Source organism: Myxocyprinus asiaticus, chromosome 23 (assembly GCF_019703515.2).
Source record: "Myxocyprinus asiaticus isolate MX2 ecotype Aquarium Trade chromosome 23, UBuf_Myxa_2, whole genome shotgun sequence".
Lineage (NCBI taxonomy): Eukaryota > Metazoa > Chordata > Actinopteri > Cypriniformes > Catostomidae > Myxocyprinus > Myxocyprinus asiaticus.
In genome coordinates, this window is record NC_059366.1 from 32848293 (window position 1) to 32874039 (window position 25747).

Here is a 25747-nt window from a genome sequence, read left to right on the forward strand (position 1 = left end):
CGGCAGATGATTGGCTGAGAATCCCATGACGACACTATACTATAACCAATAAGAAGTAGCGTTGAATTATCATTGACTTTGATTGGCCTGAAGGCTTTGACAAAGGCGGAGTTTTGAGTGAGCAGTTCAGGACGCCACCTCGTGCCCAAACCGTCGAACGAATGCTGTTGTCGCGCCTTCTGATTTTGGCAGAGCAAAGCTAAACTTGCTCCTTTAAAAATGTCGAACAGAAATGCAAGTTTGCTGGAAAGCTCCTATGATATCGGTCCATGTGACTCGACACAAACTAGTTCAATTGCAGATCAGCTAAAAGCAGTGAAGGACAGTGAAGTCTTTATGGTAGACTTTAGGAATTGCAGTGTTCTCCAGTGCATGACATGCAACACAGTGCTTGGAGACTCTCTCGCTATCTGTGGGGAAGCCCAGAACCTCCAGTTTATTATTTGTTTGAGTAAGTTGTGCTCTGAATAATAAAAAAATATGCAGTCTCCACACTTGCTCAAAGCTGTTGCAGACATGCGTGCCTAATTTGGGAGCTTTTCAATTCACCAAAATGTGTGTTTTTGTCTTCTTGAAGAAGTTACTGAGGATGTGATTGTGAATAAAAAGCTGAAGATGAGCTTGGATGGTCAGCTGGCTTCATCGTAAGTTTTCCTCTATGGAATCTCTACGCATTTGTAGAATAATTCACCAAAAAAAAAAAAAAAAAAAAAAAAAGAAAGAAAATTATCTCATTTACTCATCCCATATGTGCATGTCTTTCTTCTGATGTCTCTTCTGCTGAACACAAATGAAAATTTTTAGAAGAATATCTTGGCTTTGTAGGTTCATACAATGCAAGTGAAAGGTGACCAAAACTTTGTAGTAGTGCTCCGGCCGATATTATCGGCCGATATTAGCCTTTCACCGATATATCGGTATCGGCGGATATTTTACCGATATGAAAACTTTTTTTCAGAACATATACTGCAGAAACAAATGCTTTAGAATTGGTGTCATTACGTAGTTTGTCCAGCAGAGCGCGCTCTGACTCCATTGTTTACAGAGCTGACTCTGCAGACAGGGTGGAGTTAAGGTGTGGATTTGAGCAATCACTTCTCATTAAATTGCTAACTAGTTTGTGAAATACATACTGGAAAGTTAATAAAAATGACCACATCATTTTATATAAGTAATATAACGTTAACCCTGTCCCTGACAACCATGTCACTCATGTTTATCACATCTGTTTGCTGTTAGCCAGCTATAGTTTGTCAGTGCAGTCAGTAATGTAGCAGATTGAAAGGTAAACATCAGAACATCTTTTTGCAGCTCAGCAGACAACGGTGCGGTGGTGGATTGTGTCTGATGAGTGTTGATGAGTGTTGACATGCTTCGCTGTTGCCTAGTTGGTGAGACACAATGCTGAAAAGTAAATAAAGTCCATCTTTTACTCTCCGTGACAACGAGCTTATAGCTAACTAGCTATATAACTTTCACTGTTGTCAGCTAAGTGGAAGCTAATGTGTAAACAGGTATTCACCACACTGTTTTGTTCAGGATTCACAATTTGGTACCCCCTTCAACCGAACAATTCCAGTCGTGTCATTTATAAAATGTAATATTTAAAAGTCTGGTTTTCCAGACATTAAAATAGGATACGTAATAAAAGTAGATTTGATAAATAGTATATTTGCCCTGTGTAAATAATAATATATAGGAACTGTGTCTAAAATAAATGAGGGGTGATACATATCAATACAATAGGCTGGAAAAATAGACATTTATTCATTTTAATATCCTATATATATATTTTGAATGTGTTGAAACTTGACATAAATGTAATGGTGCAATACTCAAATATTTAGTAGAGTGTAAATTGTGACTTAGTGCCCATTTATGCAACAACTAGGCTAAGTTGTAACGTACGTATAGCTGGTGCAACCGGCCCCTGATGTTTATTTAGCTATTTCTTCTATTTTAATTTATTCTTTATTTAAATGGTCAGCATTTGACTGATACTAAACAGTACTGATGTTTATTTAGCTATTTATTTTATTTTTATTTATTCTTTATTTTAATGGTCAGCCATTGACTGATACTAAACAGTACTGATGTTTATTTAGCTATTTATTTTATTTTTATTTATTCTTTATTTTAATGGTCAGCCATTGACTGATACTAAACAGTACTGATGTTTATTTAGCTATTTATTTTATTTTTATTTATTCTTTATTTTAATTGTCAGCATTTGACTGATACTAAACGGTACTGATGTTTATTTAGCTATTTATTGTATTTTTATTCTTTATTTAAATGGTCAGCAATTGACTTATATTAAACATACAGTACTGATTTTTATTTTATTTTATTTATTCTTTACTTAAATGGTCAGCAATTGACATACTAACAGTATTGATGTTTATTAAGCTATTTATTGTATTTTTATTTATTCTTTATTTTCTCAGTGTTCATTTCTAGAATTTGTTGACAATGTATAATAATAATAATGTCAAATATTCTTTGATAAAAATATTTGTTTAAGAAAGCAGCCTTCTGAGTACCTTTGCATAGACATATTGGTGCAAAATCAGTGCACAATCCACCTAGAAAAGGTCTGTTTTCATTCCAGCTCAAAAATGAGCTATATTGGTCACCATATCGGTAATCAGTGAATTTCCCCCCTCTAAAATCGGTATCGGTTTCAAAAATCCCATATCGGTCGGGCTCTATTTTGAAGCTCCGAAAAGCATATAAAGGCAGCATAAATATAATCCAGATGCCTCCAGTGGTTAAATCCATGTCTTCTGAAGCAATATGATAGGTGTGGGTGAAAAACAGACCAAAATATAACTCCTTTTTCACTGTACATCTTGACAACAGCAGTCTCCTTGGCAATCATGATTTCAAGCTTGATTTCACTTCCTAGCACCATCTAGCGCTCTGCGCATGTGTCAAGCACTAGGAAGTATAATCGAGCTTGAAATCATGATTGTAACTAGAGACTGCATTGGCAAGCTGGACAGTGAAAAGAAGTTACATTTTGGTCTTTTCTTACCCAAAACTGATAAGATTGCTTCTGAAGACATGGATTATTATCGGCCGATACTACTGGAGTCATATGGATTACTTTTATGCTGCCTTTGTGTTTTTTGGAGCTTCAAAGTTTTGGTCACAGTTTATTTGCATTGTATGGACCTACAGAGCTGAATTATTCTTCTTAAAATCTTTGTTTGTGTTCTGCAGAAGATAGAAAGTCATTCACATCTGGGATGGCACAAGGGTGAGTAAATGTTGAGAGATTTTTCATTTTTGGGTGAACTATTCCTTTCAGTTCATGTTGGATGTCCCATAATCTTGTGTTTTGACCAGACTCTATTTTGTATGTTTTTTTTTGTTGTTGTTTGTTTTTTGTATCTGCAGCACTTACCAAGGCCTTCACTGTGCTGGTTGCCATGGTTGTGTTGGCCTGGTTCTTCACTCCACCCCAGAGCACCTGTCTGCTTTACGAAATCTCTTCCTTTTACGAAAAGACCTGATAAATTGGTGGGGGTAGTTTGTTTTTCTAGTTTTAATGAACCAATCAGAAACTTTGTCTTGTAAAAATAATGTCAGCAATAACAGAAGGGAATAACTCATTATTTTTATTCTTAATTGTAACTATTGCAAATCATAACTCTCATGTCATTGTTTTACTGGTTGCATCACTTTTGTTATAACAGTCAATTTTTAACACGACAAATGTGTTTTGTTTTTATATTTTAGCTACATGCTAAGAAGTGGCACATGTGTTAAAGCCTCAAAAATCAGCTTCAAACACAGACTTATGGACAAAAACATTAAAGAGGTAACAATGATGCCTTCATGCACTCGCTCGTTTGGGTTATTGCTTATTTTACAGTTCAGTATAGACGAAGAGCAATGTTATTAGATTGATTATATGGATAGAAATATTTTTTGCTATTCTAAAGAATTGCTATTACAGCTTCTCATTTTAGTTGAATTAGACATCATTATGAATTTTCTCTTGTGTTTTTAGTTAAAACGGGATTTAGATGCTCAGCTGAAGCAGGTGACGATTTTGGAGGCAATGTTGGACAAATTGTGCACACACAATGTAAACTAAAGTACTGCCATACAGCTCTCTTGTTGTGACTGTTGAAATGAGGAAATATATTTCTGTATGAAATATAAGTTTGGTTCTTTTGAAAAATGTAACTATGTACAGGTATGTAATATTGACTTGCTTGATTACTCTATGTTGACTGTTTTATTTACATTATTTTTGTTTAGACAAATGTATTGTAAAAGTTAAATAAATAAAAAAAACTTGTAAAATATATTGTAGTAATCTTGAGAGAACTATATATATAATGTCTATGTATATAATCCACACACTGGCAGCCAAAAGTTTGGAATAATGTACAGATTTTGCTGTTTCGGAAGGAAATTGGTACTTTAATTCACCAAAGTGGCATTCATCTGAACACAAAGTATAGTCAGGACATTACTGATGTAAAAAACAGCACTATCACTATTTGAAAAAAGTCATTTTTTTATCAAATCTAGACAGGCCCCATTTCCAGCAGCCATCACCCCAACACCTTATCCTTGAGTAATCATGCTAAATTGCTAATTTGGTACTAGAAAATCACTTGCCATTATATCAAACACAGTTGAAAGCTATTTGGTTAGTTAAATGAAGCTTAACATTGTCTTTGTGTTTGCTTTTGAGTTGCCACAGTATGCAATAGACTGGCATGTCTTAAGGGCAATATTAGGTAAAAAATGGCAAAAAAGAAACAGCTTTCTCTAGAAACTCATCAGTCAATCATTGTTTTGAGGGATAAAGGCTATACAATGCTTGAAATTGCCAAAAAAAACTGAAAATGTCATACAAAGGTGTACACTACAGTCTTCAAAGACAAAGGACAACTGGCTCTAACAAGGACAGAAAGAGATTTGGAAGGCCAGATGTACAACTAAACAAGAGGATAAGTACATCAGAGTCTCTAGTTTGAGAAATAGATGACTCACATGTCCTCAGCTGACAGCTTCATTGAATTCTACCCGCTCAACACCAGTTTCAGGTACAACAGTAAAGAGAAGACTCTGGGGTGCAGGCCTTATGGGAAGAATTGCAAAGAAAAAGCCACTTTTGAAACAGAAAAACAAAAAGAAAAGGTTAGAGTGGGCAAAGAAACACAGACATTGGACAACAGATAATTGGAAAAGAGTGTTGTGGATCTTAACCCCATTGAGCTTTTGTGGGATCAGCTAGACTGTAAGGTGTGTGAGAAGTGCCCGACAAGACAGCCACATCTATGACAAGTGCTACAGGAAGCGTTGGGTGAAATGTCACCTGAGTATCTGGACAAACTGACAGCTATAATGCCAAGGATCTGCAAAGCTGTCATCGCTGCACGTGGAGGATTTTTTGATGAGAACTCTTTGAAGTAGTTTAAGTTTTTTTTTTTTTTTTTTATTGTAATAGTAATTTCTCACGTTATTAATGTCCTGACTATACATCGTGATCAGTTGAATGCCACTTTGGTGAATAAAAGTAACAATTTCTTTCCATAAGAGCAAAATCTGTACAATATTCCAAACTTTTGGCCATCTGTCTGTGTGTGTGTGTATATATATATATATATATATATTAATATATACAGTATATACACACATACAAACACACAGTTGCAATCAAAATTATTCACCCAAGACAGTAAGAATTTACAATGCTAAGCTTTTCTGATGACCCAGAATTTTTAAACATTACATAAATATCAGTTGAGTGACACATTCAAAGTCATAGTGTGAATATATAACCTAATATTCCTAAATAGCAGGATATTTTTTTTTTTTTAAATACAGCCTTGTCATAATTATTCAACCCCTATTGCATGTAGTTGTTTCTTAAATATGTAAGGCTACACAAGTAATTGTTTTAAAACAATATTAAGCCATCACTCTACAATGGTACTTAAGTTTGAAAATGTGTTTAGTGTAGTAAGCAAAAATGTATTTCTATGCAAAACATGCAATTAAAAATAAGCTGTCTCAAAAGCTAATAGAGGAGATTATTTCATTACACAAGAAAGGTCATGGCTAAAAGTACATTTCCAAGGCACTTCAATTTCCAACAGACAAAGTTGGCAGCACCATTCATAAATTTTTTAAATATGGTACAACAGCAACCTTCTTGGGGTGTGGAAGAAAGCAAAACTTCACCAAGGGAATTGTTGACTTGAATATTCAAGAAGGAATTTGGAAAAACCTGTGGAGTCCTGGAAGAAGGTTTTGTAGACGTATGACACTAAACTGAAAATGAGATTTAGACCAATGGGTCAGCAGTACGTCTGGAGTAAGAAAGGCAAGATGATGACAAGAACGACACCATCCCCACAGTCAAGCATGGAGGTGGGTCAGTCCTGTTATGGGGGTGTTTTGCGGATATCCTGACTATGTGACTGGCGCCGTGGATTCTTTCAGGTATCAGGCCATTTTGGCATGAAAAATGTGATGCCTTCAGTGTGTAAATTGAAGCTCGGTGATCACTGGATTTTCCAGCAAGACAATAACACCAAGGATACATCCAAGTTGTCTAAAATCTGGTTCAGAGATGAGTCGTGGAATGTCCTTAAATGGCCCTTTCAGTCCATCATTAAAATCTCATTGCAAACCTTTGTTGGGATTTCATGGATGCAGTAGCAGCACAGAAACCAAAGAATGTCAATGAGCTGGAAGCTTTTGCTCATGAGAAATGTGTAAATATTCTAATAGAGAGGTGTCCGAAGCCTGAGAACACACCTGAAACATTTATTTGCTGTTATTAAGGGTAAAGTATGCTCCACAAATGATTGACTTTGGGGGTTGAATATTTTTGACATGACATTTGTGGAGAGAATGTTATTTTATTTTTAAAATTTACTCCAGGATCATAGCAGAAAGAAAACAACACTTTTATGATTGGCACCATGCTGCTTTTTTATTGCTAAAACTTTGATACATATTTTTGTATTGTACAAAATCATGCAGGATGCATCTGTAGTGCATAGATCAGACCAAGATTAGAGTTTCACATTCAGAGGCAAAATCGGCAACACAAATCACAACAGGCCCGCAAAGCATATACTGTAAAACCTTTTGTGTGGTTTGTTTGTATCATTTGCAGTGAACATGAATCAGAACTTCCCAAATTATATTTTTATATTTTTCAGTTAAAACAATCACAATTCCATTTATCAGGCATTGCTAAAACTTTCTGAATCTGACTTTGCCTCTTCATAGAATCATTACAATTTAATTTTCATCATACAATATTCAAAACCATATAAGAAGTAATTAAGTAATATATTTATCTGTAAATAATTTACAGCAAAACTTATCCTTTGGGATTTCATGCATTTGAAAATAAAATCACAACAATGGCCCACTCATGGATTTTTGTTTATCACATTTCTGCATAAATATGTTTAAGCAAAGCCTAATTATTGCATGCAGCAGCACAAAACATTTCTTATCCACTTCTACCATGCATTAGCAAATGTTTTTGCACTCCTATGAAAAATACTTGGTTTCACAATGGATTCCACCACAATCCTCTCAATTTTGTGAATGTGTTGTGGTGTCCTGTTTAATTAGGATTCATGGAGAAAATTGAATAATGAGTGTCACAAATGGCCATTCAGAACACTGCTTATATTGCTGTTAATGAAAAACTGCAAATCATCTTACAGCTTATGTGCATTCCACAATGGTTTGTATGTAGACATCCAGAGGCAATAAAAGGGCATGGGCCCTGCATATAAATATATTTTCCATTTATTTTCCCACCAGTTCAAAATAAAAAGGTCTTTTTAAAAATGTATATTCTAAGACCTTTAGTGCTACCTTCGCAAATTAATTTGGTGTCAGTGAGTAATGAAATGGGGCTGTTAACAGCCAGTTCACATTTTCAACTCAGAAGTGTACTGTAAATAGTTCAGTATGAGCAATGGGATGTTCTGGATCAAACATTTACCACGGTCACAAATATGCCACAGATTTCTATTTCACAAACACCACTGAACTATTCTGACACTATAATTCATGCATAAAATGATTATTGCTCCTAAATGATGAACTCAAAACACATTATGGCTTGCATATCTCAGAGTATATTTAAAATATAGTTTGCATTCCAGTCATTGAGGTATTTATCTACATTACAATGCTTTGATAATTGCATTATGCCATTTACTATTCTACATTTTATTTTAAAATCTAGAGTTTCTGCTACTTTGTATATTCTGCCTACAGCTCTAGTTTGAGATAACATTACCTGATGATGGAGAATTCCACATTAGAGGTATGAGATGAGTTCTACAAACACAGTTCTTAGTTACCTTTCTCATCAGGAAGGTAGTACTGTGTTCACCTATGTGTCTGGTTACTACACTGTCAGCTCAAATCCTACCAGTATGTCCCATTTTAGCAAAAGATTGTAAAAAGTTCAAACTTTGTTTCCATAAAAAAGAATTACCATTGAAATAGGTAGAGTTTCTATACTTCAACTGTAATATTTTCTACTGGGAACAGTTTTTATCTAAAAAAGATTAACATAAATCATTTATTCGCCCTCATTTTGTTCCCAACCTTTATGTCTGTTGTAGGCAGAATGTTGGTTTGAGCCACCATTCACTTTCATTGTAAGGAAAAAAATGCAATTAAAGTGAATGCTGACTGCTGCTAACATTCATCTCCTTTGTGGTCCACTGAAGATATAAAGTCATAGAAGTATGGAACAACATGAGGGTAAGTTAATGATGACAGAATTTTTATTTTTGAGTGAACAATCCTTTTGAAAGGTGTTTTGATTTGAGTCTACTATTTTGGGCCCAGAACTTAATTTTGCACAGTTCAGACTAGGACAAACTCACAGTGCTTGTGAAACATACACATGTATTTCAGCATGGCTAGCTGCACGTTAATACCAACCACCATTTTTCTAATCCTCAGGACGCTACAAGACATTATTATTAACTAATGGTGATTACCCAAAGAAAACAACTGTCTTCGCTAAACAGAAAATAAATGAACTTCCCTCGAACAAAGCTTGACCTCTCATGACTTGCCTCTTAATCAAATCGATCAGGTATGGATGCTGCATCCATGGTGGATACTAACTAAATCTTTGTCTTACTTTATTTGTTTTCTAAACAGCTTATAGCATATATTGAATGTCACTACGACTATTAAATTCAGCAAGCATCGCTACCATACATGCATGGCCATGTTTAATGCTGGCACTACAAATCCCGTCACCCTAAAGCAAGCGGATGAAACTATACATCATTTAATGGAAGACATTGGTGATTTTGTTGTTTTTGCGAACAACTTGTCACTTGTTGGTGCAATATACATATTTATCTCAAAACAAGAAGGAAAGAAATGAATATTGCACAATTTCCACACAGAGGCCTGACTACTTTTTTGCCTATGAAAAATCGCTCACAGAGTCATCTCATATAATGGGGTACGTAACACTCTTATTTCTAGCAGTCCAATCATTCCATTGATAGAAGCAACTGTACAACTAAATATTAACTAGGGTGCATTTTTACAGCACAGATCAAATCATGTCCTGGGCTTAAATGTCTTTCAGTGCAGAATTATGTTTCACAGTGCACTGTAGCCCAGGCACAATCTAATCTGTGTCAGATACCCAAAGACCATTTTAGGGGCTTTTTAGACTGAACACGTTCTCCCGCAAAAAAGCTAGATGCAATGCAACAAATAGAACAGAACGTAGGTGTCTCAAGATGAAAATTGATGTTCTTTTTGACTTGTCATGGCATCTAAAAACATGGCACTCCTGTCACAGACATCCTTCTTTGTTTTACACAGAAAAACAGCTTAATCAGTTTGAACAGCCCCTTATTCTTTTTAAGGTGTCTGATTTAAGACGTGCATCTTTATTGTAACACAATCTAATTGTTCAACAGCCTTTCATCAGGCCTTATGTTATTCACAGAGGATGATAAACTCACTGTAACCCAGGACACATATTCAACCAGTGATCAATAAGGTATCTATGCTGTTAAGTGTGATATGTATTCCCACAACCATTAACACAAAAAATAAATTACAAATAAAAAAATAAAAAAAACTCACTCCTCTTGAACACACATAGACCTTATTCACGCTAGCGCCATCTTTGATTTTTAATGGGAATGACAACGAGGCTGTGCGGGAAAGCCCTACAGTCTTTTCAGTGGGCTGTACAGCAGTTTAAAGTGTTTTTGGATCGTTCCATGGACAAAACATTGACAAAATATCTGTCCAAGAACATTCAGTATACAAAGAACTCCAGACAACATTAGTTGTGGAAAATCTGATCTAGGAGCTTTATACAGCTTTATACCATTCGTGCCATTGAAGAGACTGTGAGTCTATCCCTTACAGCCTCGTTGTCATTCCCATTAAAAATCAAAGATGGCGCTTGCTTGAATAAGGTCTATGGGCATCAGATTACCAAACCATTTGACAGACAAGAACTGGTATTTTTATGTAATACAGCTAGAAAAACATGTGAACTTTCTGAATATTAGTTTGCTTGCTGTGTGGATCTGAGCTGTGGTAACTTTACTCATCTGAGGTAGTTAAATATCTTTATTTCATCATCTCTCGCATCTCACTAAAATCTCACCCCCAATAGAAAGGTAAATGGAGGATTTTATAAAGTATGCTTGTGTTATGTCAGCGAGCCTGTCTGTCTTGGTTTGTCAGTACATGAAAAGTTCATAAAGTACATGAAACTATGGTTCATGATTTTGCTGAAGCACCATTATGAGTTCTGAATTAGGAGAACAGCTATTTGTCTACAGTTTACTGTCGATTTCAAAGACAAAATGACCAAGCAGTGCTTCCTGTAGGGTTAGTGCAAAGACATAGCAATAGACTCTCGAGACACAACAATGTCTAGGCACTTAATCTGCAGGTACTAAAAGAGTTGGTTGAAGCTACTTTAGCTGAAATGCAGGTTGCGTGCATGATTTGGCTTTTTAACATACAAACATTGTACCTGCAAAGCAAGTGCACTCTATATATTCTCTGTCCCTAACTCCATTTTCACTTCCTGCTAACACAACCTGCAACCATATAAATACTTTATTAGATTAATATGCATTTGTCTAATACCAAAAATGACCAGATAATTGCTCTGGTGCAGACTGTGGCACAATTATGGACTTGTTTGGACACGTTTTCTTTAGATTCTCCCGTTAATAGCGGTCTTCTTCAAAGTGCAGATATTATATGTTCATAGACCAATGACATTTGGTGTGTTGACTGAACACTTCCCTGACATAATGCTGGAGGAAGGGCAGAGAATCAGGATGGATAGAAGGTCGTTTAAAGAACCACGACAGCATGGTCTCTTATCTGCACAGAAAGGACATTTGATACAAATCAGATAAAGCAAGGAAGTATCTTGTTTTTTCCAATGCACAAACTGACCTACCTGGTCATGAGTTCTTCATGTTCTTATGTTCAGATTAAACATGTTGTGACTCTTTGACTTCTTGATATGGAATAGGAGGGGTACTGTGTAAATAAGATAAAGCAGATCACTGCAAGTTCATTAAGGTCTGCATTCTGATATTAGCCATTAGTTCTAGCACACAAAGGTTTATTAACTTCCACTGCACAACATTGCAGACTGTAAGTGGCTTGAAATAACAATACAAAACGATCAGAACGAATATTAATGCATGATCAAATAATGTGCACCGCAGTGATGACGTGACGCAAGTGCTGGAATGCGAAACTGCCACACAAAGATTAAACAAAGACAGGCACTACAGCTGTACAAGTCAACAGTGTTCATGCACCTACTGTTTCCCCTCATCTGGTGCGGGCCTGGAAGAAAGAAAACTGTAACGGTGTCCCAAAGGCTTTATCAGCTTTCTTATTGACGGGAGTACGGCGGGCCAGGCTCGGACACTCGTTGAGCCTGGCCCCATTGCGCTGCGGCGGTGGATGTCGCGTTACGCCATTTCACTCCAGAATGTTGTTGATGCTGCTGCTGCGGCGCTCTTCCGGTGCGCACGCGTGCGCATCAGTGTCTGCGCTCTGATTGGTCACCGAGCAATCTGTCAGCAAAGCAACACCACCCCTTTCGTTTTCGTTTTTGTTACTTGTGGCCCATTAAAGAAATAGTTCACCCAAAAATGAAAATAATCTCATTATTTACTCACCCTCAAGCCGTCTCAGATGTGTATGAATTTCTTTCTTCTGTAGAACACAAACGAAGATGTTTTAGAAGAATATCTCAAGTCTGTAGATCCATACAATGCAAGTGAATGGTGACCAGAATTTTGAAGCTCAAAAAAGCATATAAAGGCAGGATAAAAGTAATGCATACGACTCCAGTGGTTAAATCCCTGTCTTCAGAAGCAATATGATACGTCTGGTTGAGAAACAGATCAATGTTTAAACCCTTTTTAACTATAAATTCTCTGCTTTCATTTCCACATTCTTCTTTTTTTTTTTTTTTTTATTTTCTTTATTTTATTTTATTTTTTTTGGCAATTCGCATTCTTCGTGCATATTGCCACCTTCTGGTCAGGGCTGGTCAAAGCTGGAGATTTATAGTAAAAAAAGGACTTAAATATTGATCTGTTTCTCACCCACACCTATCATATCACTTCAGAAGATATGGATTTAACCACTGAAGTCATATTAATTACTTTTATGCTGCCTTTATGTGCTTTTTGGAGCTTCAAAGTTTTGGCCACCATTCACCTGCATCGTATGGACCTACAGAGCTGAAATATTCTTCTAAAAATCTTTATTTGTGTTCTGCAGAAGAAAATAAGTCACACATCTGGGATGGCATGAGGGTGAGTAAATGATGAGAGAATTTTTCATTTTTGGGTGAACTATTCCTTTAACAATATATATAAAGACATAAAGAAAGCACATGCATAATACAGCAGTATAGAGAATATGCATTTAAATAAAATCATTAAAATACTAAATATGTAAATAATAAAAAAGATAAAAGGGCAATTATGTAAATTACAACTTCAGAAGTTTCACAGTTTTATAAATCTAGGGTTCCTTGTTTTAATATTTGAAAGGGTTTCCATATCAATCTTAAGATCTGTATTATTAAATAAAATAAACAGAGGCTTTATCTGTGTGATTCTTGTTTGTGAAACCTTTCAGTTTGTGTTAGGCTGCTGGTGAAATGAGATATGGCTATTTTCAGTGTTGGGCATGCTACTCAAAAAATTTAGCAAGCTAAGCTACAAACTACTCAACAGATAAATTAGTTAAGCTAAGCTAAAAGCTACACTTCAGAGAAAGTAGCATGTTACACTACAAGCTACATGCCACAAGCTGCTTGCAAATTTTTTTTCAACCACAGATGCATGGAGCATACTGTCACAGACAAAGCATCTAAAAGACTTATTCACATGATGTTTATCAAAGCCTTGGTACAGTATATTACAGTTAAGTGCAATACAGTAAACAAGTATACAGTATGGTGCAATACGTACTGGTATGTAAAAAAACATGTAAATTCATATTTAGACATGCTACTTCTACAAACCCATGTGTTCAACATTTAAAGTCACTATTTTTACATTTTATTTTTCATATTTATACTACTACCTCTACAAACCCATACCCATTTAAACATAATTTCATTTGCACATTCCTGCATAAAAACTCTGCGTACATACAGTATACTGTTCATCTATACAATACAGAAATACAGCAGCTTGACACAGTATTACAGGATATATCATCAGATGTGTGTTTGTGTGTGAGAGCACATCTGGGCAATAACAATGTGATTTCTGATTATATCAGATGGTAATACCATGGTACTTTGATATACAATTACCATATTTATGTACCATTCTGTATTTGCATGGTGCTTCAAAGTACTTCAAACAATACCATGTTACTACCATTGTAAATTGATATATGATTACTATATTCATATACTATTGTATTTACATGGTGCTTCAAGGTAATTAAATAAATACAATGGTATATAGCCTACCATTGTATTAACAAAGTGCGTCCAGGTACATGTCCAAAAAAACACGGTAATGCCACAGTACTTTTTTATGTGTTTTCGTGTATGCTAATATGTGTTTTGCTGATACTCTTTTGGTTTGAAAATGTATTTACCTGCAGAAGTCGTTTACAAGCTGCAGACATGTTGAACTTTATAAAGACCTTCATCATCACTGACAAACGATTGGCGATAACGTTACCAGCGTTATCTTTATTTTCCGTGTTATAAAATATTCCATGAGCTTTGAGTCATTCAGACTGAATTGCGAACCGCTTTCCTAATACGTGTGACCAATTCATTTGAATGAACCGACTCAGATGAGCGATTAATTTGTGTTCGGACATCTTTAGTTTTGATTCTAGTCAAAAGTATAGCTTCGCTACTGAAAAGCTACTTGATTTAAAAACTAGCGAAGCTACCGCCTCGCTACTCAGAAATGTAGTTATGTTACTAGCTACTGCCCATCACTGGCTATTTTTGTCGGTTTTGCATAGAAATGAGGACACATGAATGAATGAGTTACACAACGTGTGTAATGCAAATATCTAAAAGTAATACATATCTAAAATTATATTCATAGTTTATACAACTAAGAAAAGAAGTTTAGTGTACTAAGACTGAATTGCAAAATTTTTCAGATTGGTTCAAGTGTCCTTTTTGGTCTAGTTCTATTCTATTGCATCCGTTATAGCCTATAAATCCTTTTAAATCTGTTTTATGTGTTTTATATATATTTTTGTCTCAGTTTATAAAGGTCTTGAAAATACAGCCTTCCCCATTGGACAGGACAAAGAACATGCGTAAAGAACACATTGCATTTGAGTTCAATAAATGTGAATAAAAACACTCCATGCAATAACCTTTCCAAACTGGTTTTGCGTAACTTCATATATGTACCTGAGGCGCAACCACATGGTGTGCTTCGATCTCACACACATTCAACTCAAGACGCACGCACGCACGCTTGCCTCCGCCCCCGCGAGCTCTATGCGTGCATGCGTCTGTGCGGTACAACATCAACAGAATGAGCCCTCCTCGTTTACTGTCAGAAATACAACAAAACACTCACGATCCTAAGTAATTACTTCCCTACCCCAATACTGAGTGCATTTCAACGTCAGTCCTATAGTCGCCTTATCTGGACTAAACCTCGCGGTTTAAACTGGTAAGATACATTTTTGTGATTTCTTGAAATTAGACTAGGTGCAAATGTAAAAGCACTAGGCCGCAGTCTTATATCCAAGCATGCATTCACTGCTTTAGGCGGCAAAACTTAACAAGAACAGTGCTTGTTTCTTTTTAATGCAGTTTGGTTTCATAAACAAAAAAGCAACATGTCAATATAACCTACATGTTTAAAACGCAACGCTTCCGCAAATGTTGTGTATAAATATAGGAAAGGCTGCAAAGCTCAACACAGCCCCAGGGCGGCCAGGCAGCATTATTCCCGTTTAAAACAAACGAGTATTTAAACAGAACGTCTTAACACAGATGCATTGCTTTGGCTTCAGACAGTGAGCTTTCTGTTGGACGTGAATTTGAATTAAGTAGTGCTGCATGCATGTGGCTCTTCCTTTTAAATGTACTGTGCTTTCATCTGGCACACATGAGACCAGTGATCATTGATCTATTACAGTTGTTTGTTTTTGCAATCTACTAATGCCTTGAGCCCTTCCATGATAATTTACCAGATCTGATAATGCAATGCAAACCGGTTTAATTCAATCTGGGGTTGACTCCTTCAGGTTAAAAATCAAGTCTTCAGATCATCAGTTAATGCTCAGTAGATTGTATCTCTGAGTCTTCTGTATTCATAGTTTGTGACAGCAGGCGTCTTCTCACTGCCTTGACAATTACAGCTATAAAAGGTTTTACAATATGTCGAGGATCTGAACCAAAGTGAAAGTAGCCTACAGATCATAAGTAAGACTTGAGGAAGAAAAGACAATCAGTCATTTCAGTGAGTTTAGGAACAGGGTTCTTGGTCTGCAAACATGTGAGGAGTGTGTCTGGTATGTAATAACAAATACGTTTTCTTTAAAAACCTCTTAACACACTTACAAAAAGATACGTTTCATTATGACAAATGTAGCCTCGTATAAGGTCATCCATGTATTTCAAGCATACTGAAAATTTGCATACTGTGCACACTATTTATGCACTGCATGCTGCTGAAATAATAGTATGCTATACCAAGCATATGTTCTGTCTTGGTGTCCTCAGTATAGTTAAGAATATTGGCTACAGAATGAAACAAATCCTTTTCACATTGTCTGTGTGCCATCATGTTAGCTAACAGTAAACAAAGATGCACAATAACAATTTAATTACATTGAAAGGATAATTGACATGTAAAAACCATGTTTAGAAGGTGAACTTGATTAATTAACTCTTCTATACTAAAACACCAATTTAGAATGTCTGAATAACATATTTTATGTAGAACTACTGGAAACGGTGATTTAGTTTAGATCAAATTTTTTATGTCACAGTCGCAGATCACAGAAATCACTTCAGGTTTCTATGATCTTAATCTAAAGTTAAATGTTGGGATTTTTCCAGTAGGTTTCTACAGTGTAACAACCTAGAAGTTCGAAGGAACTGAGAGAGGAGGGAGAGAAAATCTGGAATGGCCGGAGGAAGAAGAGGAGCGAATAGAACAACATATTGTCGTTCTCCGCTGAACAGTGAGACAGGCTCTGTTGGCAATGGCAACCACTCCACCAGCTCACCTGTAACAGGAGTGAGGTCACGGACCAGGTGAGGGCAGCATGAAATCTGTGTATGCAACAACTGAAGAACGATACTCCAAATAATACACTGAAGTTCTGTTGAAGGTCCTCTAATATAACAATGTAACATCGAAAGCATGATTTTAAAATCTGTACAATCATCAGGAATGGATCCGGAACGGGAATGTCCAGCCCACCATTGGCCACTCAGACGGTGGTGCCACTGAAGCACAGTAAAATTCCAGAACTCTCCATGGACAGGAACGTCCTGTTTGAGCTCCACCTGTTTGTGTGCCATCTCACAGCTCTGTTTGTGCATTACATCAACATCTATAAAACCGTGTGGTGGTACCCCCCTTCACACCCACCTTCACATACCTCTCTGGTGAGTAGTGTGTCACAAGGTTTAAAATAAAACTCTATTGTAGTCTGTGCACTAAATCAACCTCATTTTTCAGCCAACACTGTTGATGCAGCTTCTTGCTACCGTTATGTTTTGACTGCCAACATACTTTTTCCTTAGCTCCAGTTTCAAGAAGAAAAAAAAACCGAATTTACGAAATTTGTCACAGTTCTTCAAAATGTAGATATTAAACATGAATTTCTTCATCTCCACAGAACTTCCACCTCATTGACTATAATATGTTGGTATTCACCGTCATAGTGCTGGCACGCAGGCTAATTGCTGCAATCGTAAAAGAGGTAATGTGCATTATCTCTTAGCTCTGTATCCGCATTTTTGTGCATGTCATTTTAATAGCTCTTCGATTTGAGTAGATTCCTAGAGAATTAATGAGTAGTGTACTCTCTCTATTGTTCTCTGTCTTTCTCTTTGTCCATCTCTCTCAAGTCATCACAAAGTGGGAAGTTGTCCTTCCCACATTCTGTCTTCCTGGTGACGGCGCGTTTTGCCGTCCTGACTCTTGCAGGGTGGAGTCTGTGTCGTTCACTTATTTATCTCTTCAAGACATATTCCATACTCAGCCTCCTTTTCCTCTGCTATCCGTGAGTAATACTTAACACATACTTAACACAATACTTAACAACCACTGCTCTATTTCTACTGTATTATTACTGTAGTAATGCATGCACATACATCCACACACTGTGCTTACTGGAATACTGTACATCAGGGTCAGAAAATAACTTTTTTATTCTAAGGCAGTATTTGCCCCCGGGATCAAATCTTTCAGGCATTTTTTAACTTTATCCTCATGTGACCCCACGTCCTTGTACGTGGACTGTGTGTTTTGTCTTCGCTATACACTCTGCATAATTTAATTTCATTTAAACTGACTGATCTCAGTTCAGGTCAGTCTTGGCTGTCAGTAAAGGGTTAAACGTTTGACGAGTCATGCGACAAAACAACACTGAAACGGCAACAAAACTACATCTGGTTTGACACCTAATTAAGCTGTTACATTGAAATCTGTTTGAGTCAAAATATTAGAGTCTCTAGTTTCATCCGATATGCCATTTTGAGAATTTGAGCGATTTATCGCAAAATTGCATGCTGTTAAACTTAATGACCACTGATGTGGATTATAGAGCTATTTTCCCCTTAGAAATCCTGTATTCACTGTGCATTATCACATTGAGAATCTATGGTTTCATCCAATAGCTACAATTTTTTACTTTCAGATGCTTTATATGGAGTTAGCGTGAAATTAAGGTGCATTTCAAACTGTTCTGAGACCAGTGCAGACAGAAAGCACTGTCTGCCATTTTTATTTGTTTAGTTTTTTATTTGTGTTTTTCTCAATACACATTGTTCCAAAGCAGCTTTACAGAAAATCATCTGTTATATCTGTAATGTTTAAAAACATGAATAACCAACATTCCTGGAAACATTTTGATAAAAAAAAATACAAAATTATTTTCTATAGCTTGGCATTATTTAAAATGTCACAACTTAGTACTGCTGTCCCCATATGAGAACATACATTTTAAGAAAAATATTTGCTCGAAAAAAAACAAAAAACATTCCGCATGTTTATTAGGGGCTACTAGTAACAAATCAATAGGAAAATAAAAAAATGCATACAGCAGTCGCGCACACTGTGTTGTAGTTTTATTTAAAATACTTTTAAATAATCAGTTTATGAAAATGAATTTCTAAATAATTAAATAAGGCTGTCACCTATTTAAATCAGCATAAACTCATATTTGGTCATAATATGTATTAGGTTTAGAATAAAATACTAGGAAATATATCAAAATAAAAAAGAAATTCATTACAGGGGCATTTTTTTGCACCTACATTTCAAATTTCGTGAGCATTTTTGGACCCTCAGTCGCATTTTACCCCAAGCCCCCATTCATTTCTGATCCTGCTGCACATACATTTCAGTCACTTGGTTTTTGCAGAATGCTTACTTTTTAAACTTTACTTTTTTAGAAAGGCAACAATCCAAAAGTGATTTTATTAAGGGTAAGAGCTGTTGCCAGGCAAGATGTAAAGAAGTTTAACTAATAACTGTGATAAAATCACTTACAGTGTCTTATTGTTTTATAAAACAAGGGATTAAAGCAATTATGCCGGAGAAACTGCAATATGAAAAAGCTTATCCAATCAGAATTTAGAGTCAGAACTCTTTGTTTTCTAATTATATTTTAATAACCCTTGCAAACACACATACACTGCTCAAAAGGATTCAAACTCACACCAAAAATCAAAGTAAACAATTGAAATCACAGGCTGTTCCAACATTATGTGACTTAGTAGTGTGTATGGCCCCCATGTGCCTGTATGCATTCCCGACAACGTCTGGGCATGCTCCTGATGAGACGGTGGATGGTGTCCTGGGGGGATCTCCTCCCAGACCTGGATCAGGGCATCAGTGAGCTACTGGACAGTCTGTGGTGCTACTTGGCGGCGTCGGATGCACCGATACGTAACGTCCCAAAGGTTCTCAGTTGGATTCAAGTCTGGGGAACGTGAGGGCCAGGCAATGGCATCAATGCCTTCATCATCCAGGAACTGCCTACATACTCTGGCCACATGAGGCCAGGCATTGTCCTGCACCAGGAGGAACCCAGGGCCTACTGCACCAGTGTAAGTTCTGACGATGGGTTTGAGGATTTTATCCCGGTACCTAACAGCAGTCAGGGTACCGTTGGCTAGCACGTGGAGGTCTGTGCGACCCTCCAAGGATATGCCTTCCCAGACCATCACTGACCCACCGTCAAACCGGTCATGCTGGATGATGTTGCAGGCAGCATAACGTTCACCACGGCATCTCCAGGCTCTTTCACGTCTGTCACATGTGCTCAGTGTGAACCTGCTCTCATCTGTGAAGAGAACGGGGTGCCAATGGCAGACCTGCCAATTCTGGTGTTCTCTGGCAAATGCCAATTGAGCTGCACGGTGCTGGGCTGTGAGCACAGGTCCCACTAGAGGACGTCGGGCCCTCATGCCACCCTCTTGGAGTCTGTTTCTGATAGTTTGGTCAGAAACATGCACACCAGTAGCCCGCAGGAGTTAATTTTGTAGGGCTCTGGCAGTGCTCCTCCTGTTCCTCCTCACACAAAGGAGCAGAGACCGATCCTGCTGCTGAGTTGATTCCCTTCTACGCCCCTGTCCAGTTCTCCTCGTATAATGGCCCGTCTCTTGGTATCTACTCCATGCGCTTGAAACTGTACTGTGAGACACAGCAAACCTTCTTGTGACGGCATGTATGGATGTGCCATCCTGGGGGTGCTGGACTACCTGTGCAACCTGAATGGGCCGCAGGTACCACCTCATGCTACCAGTATTGACAAGGACACTAGCAAAACGCAAAACTAGAGAAGAATCAGTCAGGAAGGATAAGGAGAGAGCAATTGTCTGTGGCCACCACCTGCAAAACCATTCCCTTTTTGGGGGTTGTCTTGCTTTTGCCTCTCCAGTGCACCTGTTGTCACTTTCATTTGCACCAAAACAGGTGACATTGATTCACAATCGCTTAGGCATCCTAACTGGACAGATTGATATCCCTGAAGTTTAATTGACTTGGTGTTATACTGTGATGATTACGTGTTCCCTTAATTTTTTTGTGCAGTGTATTTATGTACACCTTCATCTGTCTTTTTCCCCTCAGGTTCGGAATGTATATCCCCTTTTTCAGACTCAGCTGTGATTTTCGGAGGGCTGGGTCCATGTCCCCATTAAGCGCTGTGGGTTCTAAAGAGGTGTCTGGGAGTTTGGGACTTGGGGAGCGGGACTATTTCTCAGTCTTAAAGGAAACATGGAAACAGCACACCAGTCAGCTGTACAGTGTTCAGCCCATGCCCACCCATGCCTGTTGTCTCTCTCCTGACCTCATCCGCAAAGAGGTGGAGTACCTGAAGATGGACTTCAACTGGAGGATGAAGGAGGTGTTGGTTAGCTCCATGCTCAGCGCTTACTACGTAGCATTCGTGCCAGTTTGGTTTGTCAAAGTGAGTGGACTAACATCTGGTCTTTTATACACTCATAAGAATATGCGTAAACGGAAACATAGTCTGGACAGATAGATCTGGTGTAGTTCAGTTAATGAATGATATAGGTGTTCTTGTATAATAATATGTCAGTAAATTAAGACCGGTTTGACTTACACTGTCCTAGCAAGGCGTGTCATGATGTGATATGTTTCTAGGATCAAGTAATTTGTCTGTCCTCACTGAAAGCGAAAATGATGCGTGATACAGTTACACCCAGTCAAAACAGATTTGATGTTTAATATACATTCATGTTTAGATCAGTGAGATTTCTGTGTGGGCTAAGCAACCCAGCGGAACAGATTCTTCAAATTTACATTGGAGAGATGGCTTTTTTCACCGGTTGCATCTGGTTTGGACACGGTGTTACTCTGAAGTTAAAAGACACAATTCATTCTTAGCATATAAATAAGCACTTGCAAATGATTTTTGTCCATACATTATTTTTGTGACTCATCCTATCCTTCTCTAATGCAAAGCTTTGATTCGATCGTCATGGCTAAGAATGACTGTTGCTGTGTTGTGCTACCGATGAATGTAGTTTTATGTGATCTTCTGTTAACATATCCTTTGTTGGACAGAGACAGCTCAATTCTTTTTCCATGCAAGCTGCCACAAAACAAAGAAATGTAAAAAATAACTATTCAAATATGAAAAAGTTTATTGCAATTGCCTATGATTGTGAGCTTTAAAGAAAATGTTATATTTGGTACGGTATAAACCCTAGCTCAGAACACTAGTCATAGGCTTGAAGATTTTTCATCTACATTAATTTTTATTTGACACCTCTCTCTGTTTTTGTATAGAGTACACAGTATGTAGATAAACGCTGGTCTTGTGAGCTGTTCATTCTGGCGTCGGTCAGTACATCTGTAATTCTGATGCGGCACCTTCTGCCTCCACGTTACTGCGATCTACTCCACAAAGCTGCAGCTCATCTGGGCTGCTGGCAGAAGGTGGACCCCTCCCTCTGCTCAAACGTCCTCCAGCATATGTACGTCTTACTAAGGGGGTTCATTAATAGGGTTGTATTGAAGTTACAGGGGTTATGAGTAGTTTATGTGTGTGTGTTTTTGCAAGATTATGTTTAAATCAGTGTTTCCCAACCTTGTTTCTGCCACGGCACACTTTTTATGAATAAAAAAAATCCCATGGCACACCACTATCCCACTATCCCACATAAGCATCGTCAATAGTTTTCAAGAACTTGTCCATATTTTCTGTCTGTCTTAGTAGCATGTTTACTCGTTATGTGGTATGCAAAAAATGCAAGTCATATAGGTACGCTGTATAATGAGGTCACAGGTGGCAAGAGCGCTAATTGGGTAATGAAAAAACAACACATTTGCATCTTTTCAAATATGTAAATTTGTTCTTGCAAATAAATTCTTGCAATGCCACAGCAAAAAAAAAAAAAAAAAAAAAAATATATATATATATATATATATATATATATATATATATATATATATATATATATATATATATATATATATGCAAAAGTTTTAGGCACTTGTGCAAAATGTTGCATAGTGAGGATGTCTTCAAAAATATTTACATAAATATTTTTCATTTATCACTTAATGTCATACAAAGTCCAGTAAACATAAAAAAGCTAAATCAATATTCGGCGTGACCACCTTTGCCTTTGCCACAGCACCAATTCTCCTAGATACACCTGGACACAGTTTTTCTTGGTTGTTGGCAGATAGGATGTACCAAGATTCTTGGAGAATTCACCACAGTTCTTTTATCTATTTAGGCTGTCTCAATTGCTTCTGTCTATTATGTAATCTCAGACTGACACGATGTTCAGTGGGGGGCTTTGTGGGGGCCATGACATCTGTTGCAGGGCTCCCTGTTCTTCTATTCTAATATTTTCTATTTGCAAATGTAATGTTTGGGAGTCTAACATTTATATTTACTATTGACACACTGAAGCTGAAGATAAAAATAACCATCTTAAGACAAATGCTTTTGTAAAACATCTTATGTGCCTAAGACTTTTGCACAGTACTGTGTGTATATATATATATATATATATATATATATATATATATATATTATTTATGGATTTATTTATTTTATGGAATTTTATAATCTTTCACGGCACACCAGTGTGCCACAGCACAGTGGTTGGGAAACACTGGTTGCCTTTTGAAGTGTTGTTTTTTTTTTTTTTTTTTTTTTTTCAAAGAAATCAAATTCATGATAGGATTTCTCTGCATAAATATTGTTTTAGCGCTAAAATTGATGCTGTCAGTACAACAGGTGCTAAATCCCTAATTTAGTTCTTTTAGCATATTTCAAAATGTTTATTTGAACTCAAGTGTTGCCATCAACAACAGATTTATTTATAGCAACATTAAACGACCATAGAAAAATAAGCAACTATTTAAAGCGTTTTAAAATGTTGTTCTTTAAATGCAGTGGTTTTTAAATAGCATACTTAGTATAAATTGTGCTCTTGTTGCGACATATTGATTTGGTTGTGTCCCCTAGTGGTCATAAAACCAAGACAGAAAGTAGGAGAAAGGAGCTGTAAGCATTATTTTAATGCCACGCACAAAATATCCATATTACCTGAGGGCTATTGCACATGTCTCTGTAACAGCCCTAGACTTGGTAAAAAAAAGCATCAGAGGGCCAGCCCACCCCTTTTTTAGCACATGGAACGCCTAAAGTTATTGTGCCTTTAAGATCAGACCTGTACATAGACTAGAGTCTGAGTGTGACTAAGTACAATAAAGTTTATTTATTTTATCTACAACCCCAATTCCAAATTTTTTGGGACAGTATGGAAAATACTATTTAAAACAAAAAGGGTTGATTTGTAAATTGTATTTACCCTGTGCTTGTTTGAAATCACAACAACAACACAATATTTGATGATCTTGTGAATTGAATAGCTTTTTTTGAAAATATATGCTAATTTCAAATCAGATCATTGCAACACAACAAAAAGTTGGGACAGTCGAGTGTTTACCACTGTGTAATGTTACCATTTCTTCTAATAAAACTTATTAAACGATTGTGCACTCAAGACACAAGTTTAAGTTTAGCAAGTGGAATTTTTCCCCATACATCCATTATGCAGGTCTTCAGCTTTGCAGTGGTATGCAGCCTATGTTGTCATATTGTGCGCTTCATAATGCGCCACACATTCTCAATTGGAGACGGGTCAGCTGCAGGCAGGCCAATCCAGCACCCGCACTCTCTGCTTACACAGCCATGCACTTGTAATCCGGGCAGTGTGTGTGATATGCTAGTTAAATGTTTTTGTTTAAATATTAAATATAAGAATAAGTATATTCTTGCTTTACATTGTGGCTCTGTAGAGTGTAATCTCTTCCTTTCTCTTTCTCTGGTTTCTATAGATGGACAGAAGAGTACATGTGGCCACAGGGTGTTTTGGTCAAACACAATAAAAATGTTTTTAAGGCCATGGGCCATTATAACGTAGCAGTTCCCTCAGATGTCTCACATTATCGCTTCTATGCAAGTATTAATTTAAGCAGAACCTTTAATCCAGAAAGTACTTTGGTTTATAAAGATTACAGAAGGAGTTTGTTTGTTCATTAAAATGTGTGATAATATTTTTAGAAACATTATTGGAAATAATGCATGATGTATTCATGGTAATAACATGGCAATGACCACTGATCTTATTTTTTCTCTCTCTCCTTCCAGTTTTTCTTCAACAAACCTCTTCGAATATTGAACATTCTCATAATCCTGGAGGGTGCAATGATATTCTACCAGCTATATTCACTGATGTGTTCAGAGAAATGGCATCAGATGATATCATTAGCTCTAATATTATTCAGTAATTATTATGCCTTTTTCAAATTACTCAGAGACAGAATAGTTCTGGGAAAGGCCTACTCGTATTCAGCCAGTGCCACCAATCAGAAAGTCAGTTAGGCAAGGATAAATTATTTCCTGTCATCACAGATGAGCAGAAACATGCATGAGAGCTGTTTATTTTTTCTACAAGTGCATTTTTTTCTTTTTTTTCTTTTTTTCTGTTTATGTTCTGACTTTCCATGAAATAAAAAGGAAACATATTTTTGTACTATGTATGTTCCTCTGCGCCGGTTTTATATGCACCACAATTATCATTACAGGTGTATGACACCATCTGTCCTAGTCACACACAGGGCTGGGGAGTAACGGAACACATGTAACAGGATTACGTATTTAAAATACAAAATATAAGTAACTGTATTCCACTACAGTTACAATTTAAATCATTGGTATTTAGAATACAGTTACATTCAAAAAGTATTTTGATTACTGAAGAGATTACTTTGCATTTTACTGACATTTGTTTCATTTAATATTTAGTCCTTTCAGATGGAAAACATTTATACGTATAAATGATGCGATCCAAAGTGCATTTGAACAGCGGTGAAACACTTTCTTATGATGTGTTACATTCATACGAGCAGACAAAGAAGTAAGTTTGAAGTAAGATTGTTGCAGAAGAAATAGAAATAAA

At 36.7% G+C, this 25747-nt stretch overlaps 2 protein-coding genes and 1 long non-coding RNA gene across 5 annotated transcripts; 2 read left to right on the forward strand and 1 right to left on the reverse strand.

The window, feature by feature from the left end:
- Positions 1–219: 219 nt before the first annotated feature.
- On the forward strand, positions 220–4307 carry LOC127414003 (protein Mis18-beta-like). Its single transcript, XM_051651643.1, has 5 exons — positions 220–451; positions 578–644; positions 3403–3525; positions 3745–3826; positions 4019–4307. Exons 1-5 carry the CDS (start codon positions 220–222, stop codon positions 4103–4105), a joined length of 591 nt encoding a protein of 196 aa, XP_051507603.1. The 3' UTR covers positions 4106–4307.
- A 4780-nt stretch (positions 4308–9087) lies between these two features.
- LOC127414008 (uncharacterized) lies at positions 9088–12077 on the reverse strand. 2 transcript variants are annotated; one of them, XR_007892722.1, is made up of 3 exons: positions 11853–12077; positions 11483–11565; positions 9088–11403 (listed from the first exon to the last, which is right to left on the reverse strand). It is a non-coding gene; the product is annotated as an uncharacterized LOC127414008 (long non-coding RNA). The 2 variants fall into 2 exon arrangements; XR_007892721.1 differs by having other exon boundaries at positions 11857–12074.
- Positions 12078–15056: 2979 nt separating this feature from the next.
- On the forward strand, positions 15057–25322 carry LOC127413989 (transmembrane protein 39B-like). 2 transcript variants are annotated; one of them, XM_051651620.1, is made up of 9 exons: positions 15057–15221; positions 16619–16816; positions 16954–17173; positions 17407–17490; positions 17639–17793; positions 20868–21207; positions 22053–22240; positions 24624–24744; positions 24937–25322. In XM_051651620.1, exons 2-9 carry the CDS (start codon positions 16686–16688, stop codon positions 25168–25170), a joined length of 1473 nt encoding a protein of 490 aa, XP_051507580.1. In that variant the 5' UTR covers positions 15057–15221; positions 16619–16685; the 3' UTR covers positions 25171–25322. The 2 variants fall into 2 exon arrangements, with proteins under 2 accessions (XP_051507580.1, XP_051507581.1); XM_051651621.1 differs by having other exon boundaries at positions 16622–16816.
- The last annotated feature ends 425 nt before the right edge of the window (positions 25323–25747 follow it).

What these genes read in the sequence shown, in the direction of transcription:
- LOC127414003 (XM_051651643.1), top strand. Translation starts at nt 220, where the DNA reads ATGTCGAACAGAAATGCAAGTTTGCTGGAAAGCTCCTATGATATCGGT. An exon ending in GATGGTCAGCTGGCTTCATC is followed by an intron (nt 645 to 3,402) that starts GTAAGTTTTCCT and finishes TTGTATCTGCAG; the next exon opens with CACTTACCAAGGCCTTCACT. An exon ending in TGGACAAAAACATTAAAGAG is followed by an intron (nt 3,827 to 4,018) that starts GTAACAATGATG and finishes TTGTGTTTTTAG; the next exon opens with TTAAAACGGGATTTAGATGC.
- LOC127413989 (XM_051651620.1), top strand. Translation starts at nt 16,686, where the DNA reads ATGGCCGGAGGAAGAAGAGGAGCGAATAGAACAACATATTGTCGTTCT. An exon ending in CACCTTCACATACCTCTCTG is followed by an intron (nt 17,174 to 17,406) that starts GTGAGTAGTGTG and finishes TCATCTCCACAG; the next exon opens with AACTTCCACCTCATTGACTA. An exon ending in TGCCAGTTTGGTTTGTCAAA is followed by an intron (nt 21,208 to 22,052) that starts GTGAGTGGACTA and finishes GTTTTTGTATAG; the next exon opens with AGTACACAGTATGTAGATAA.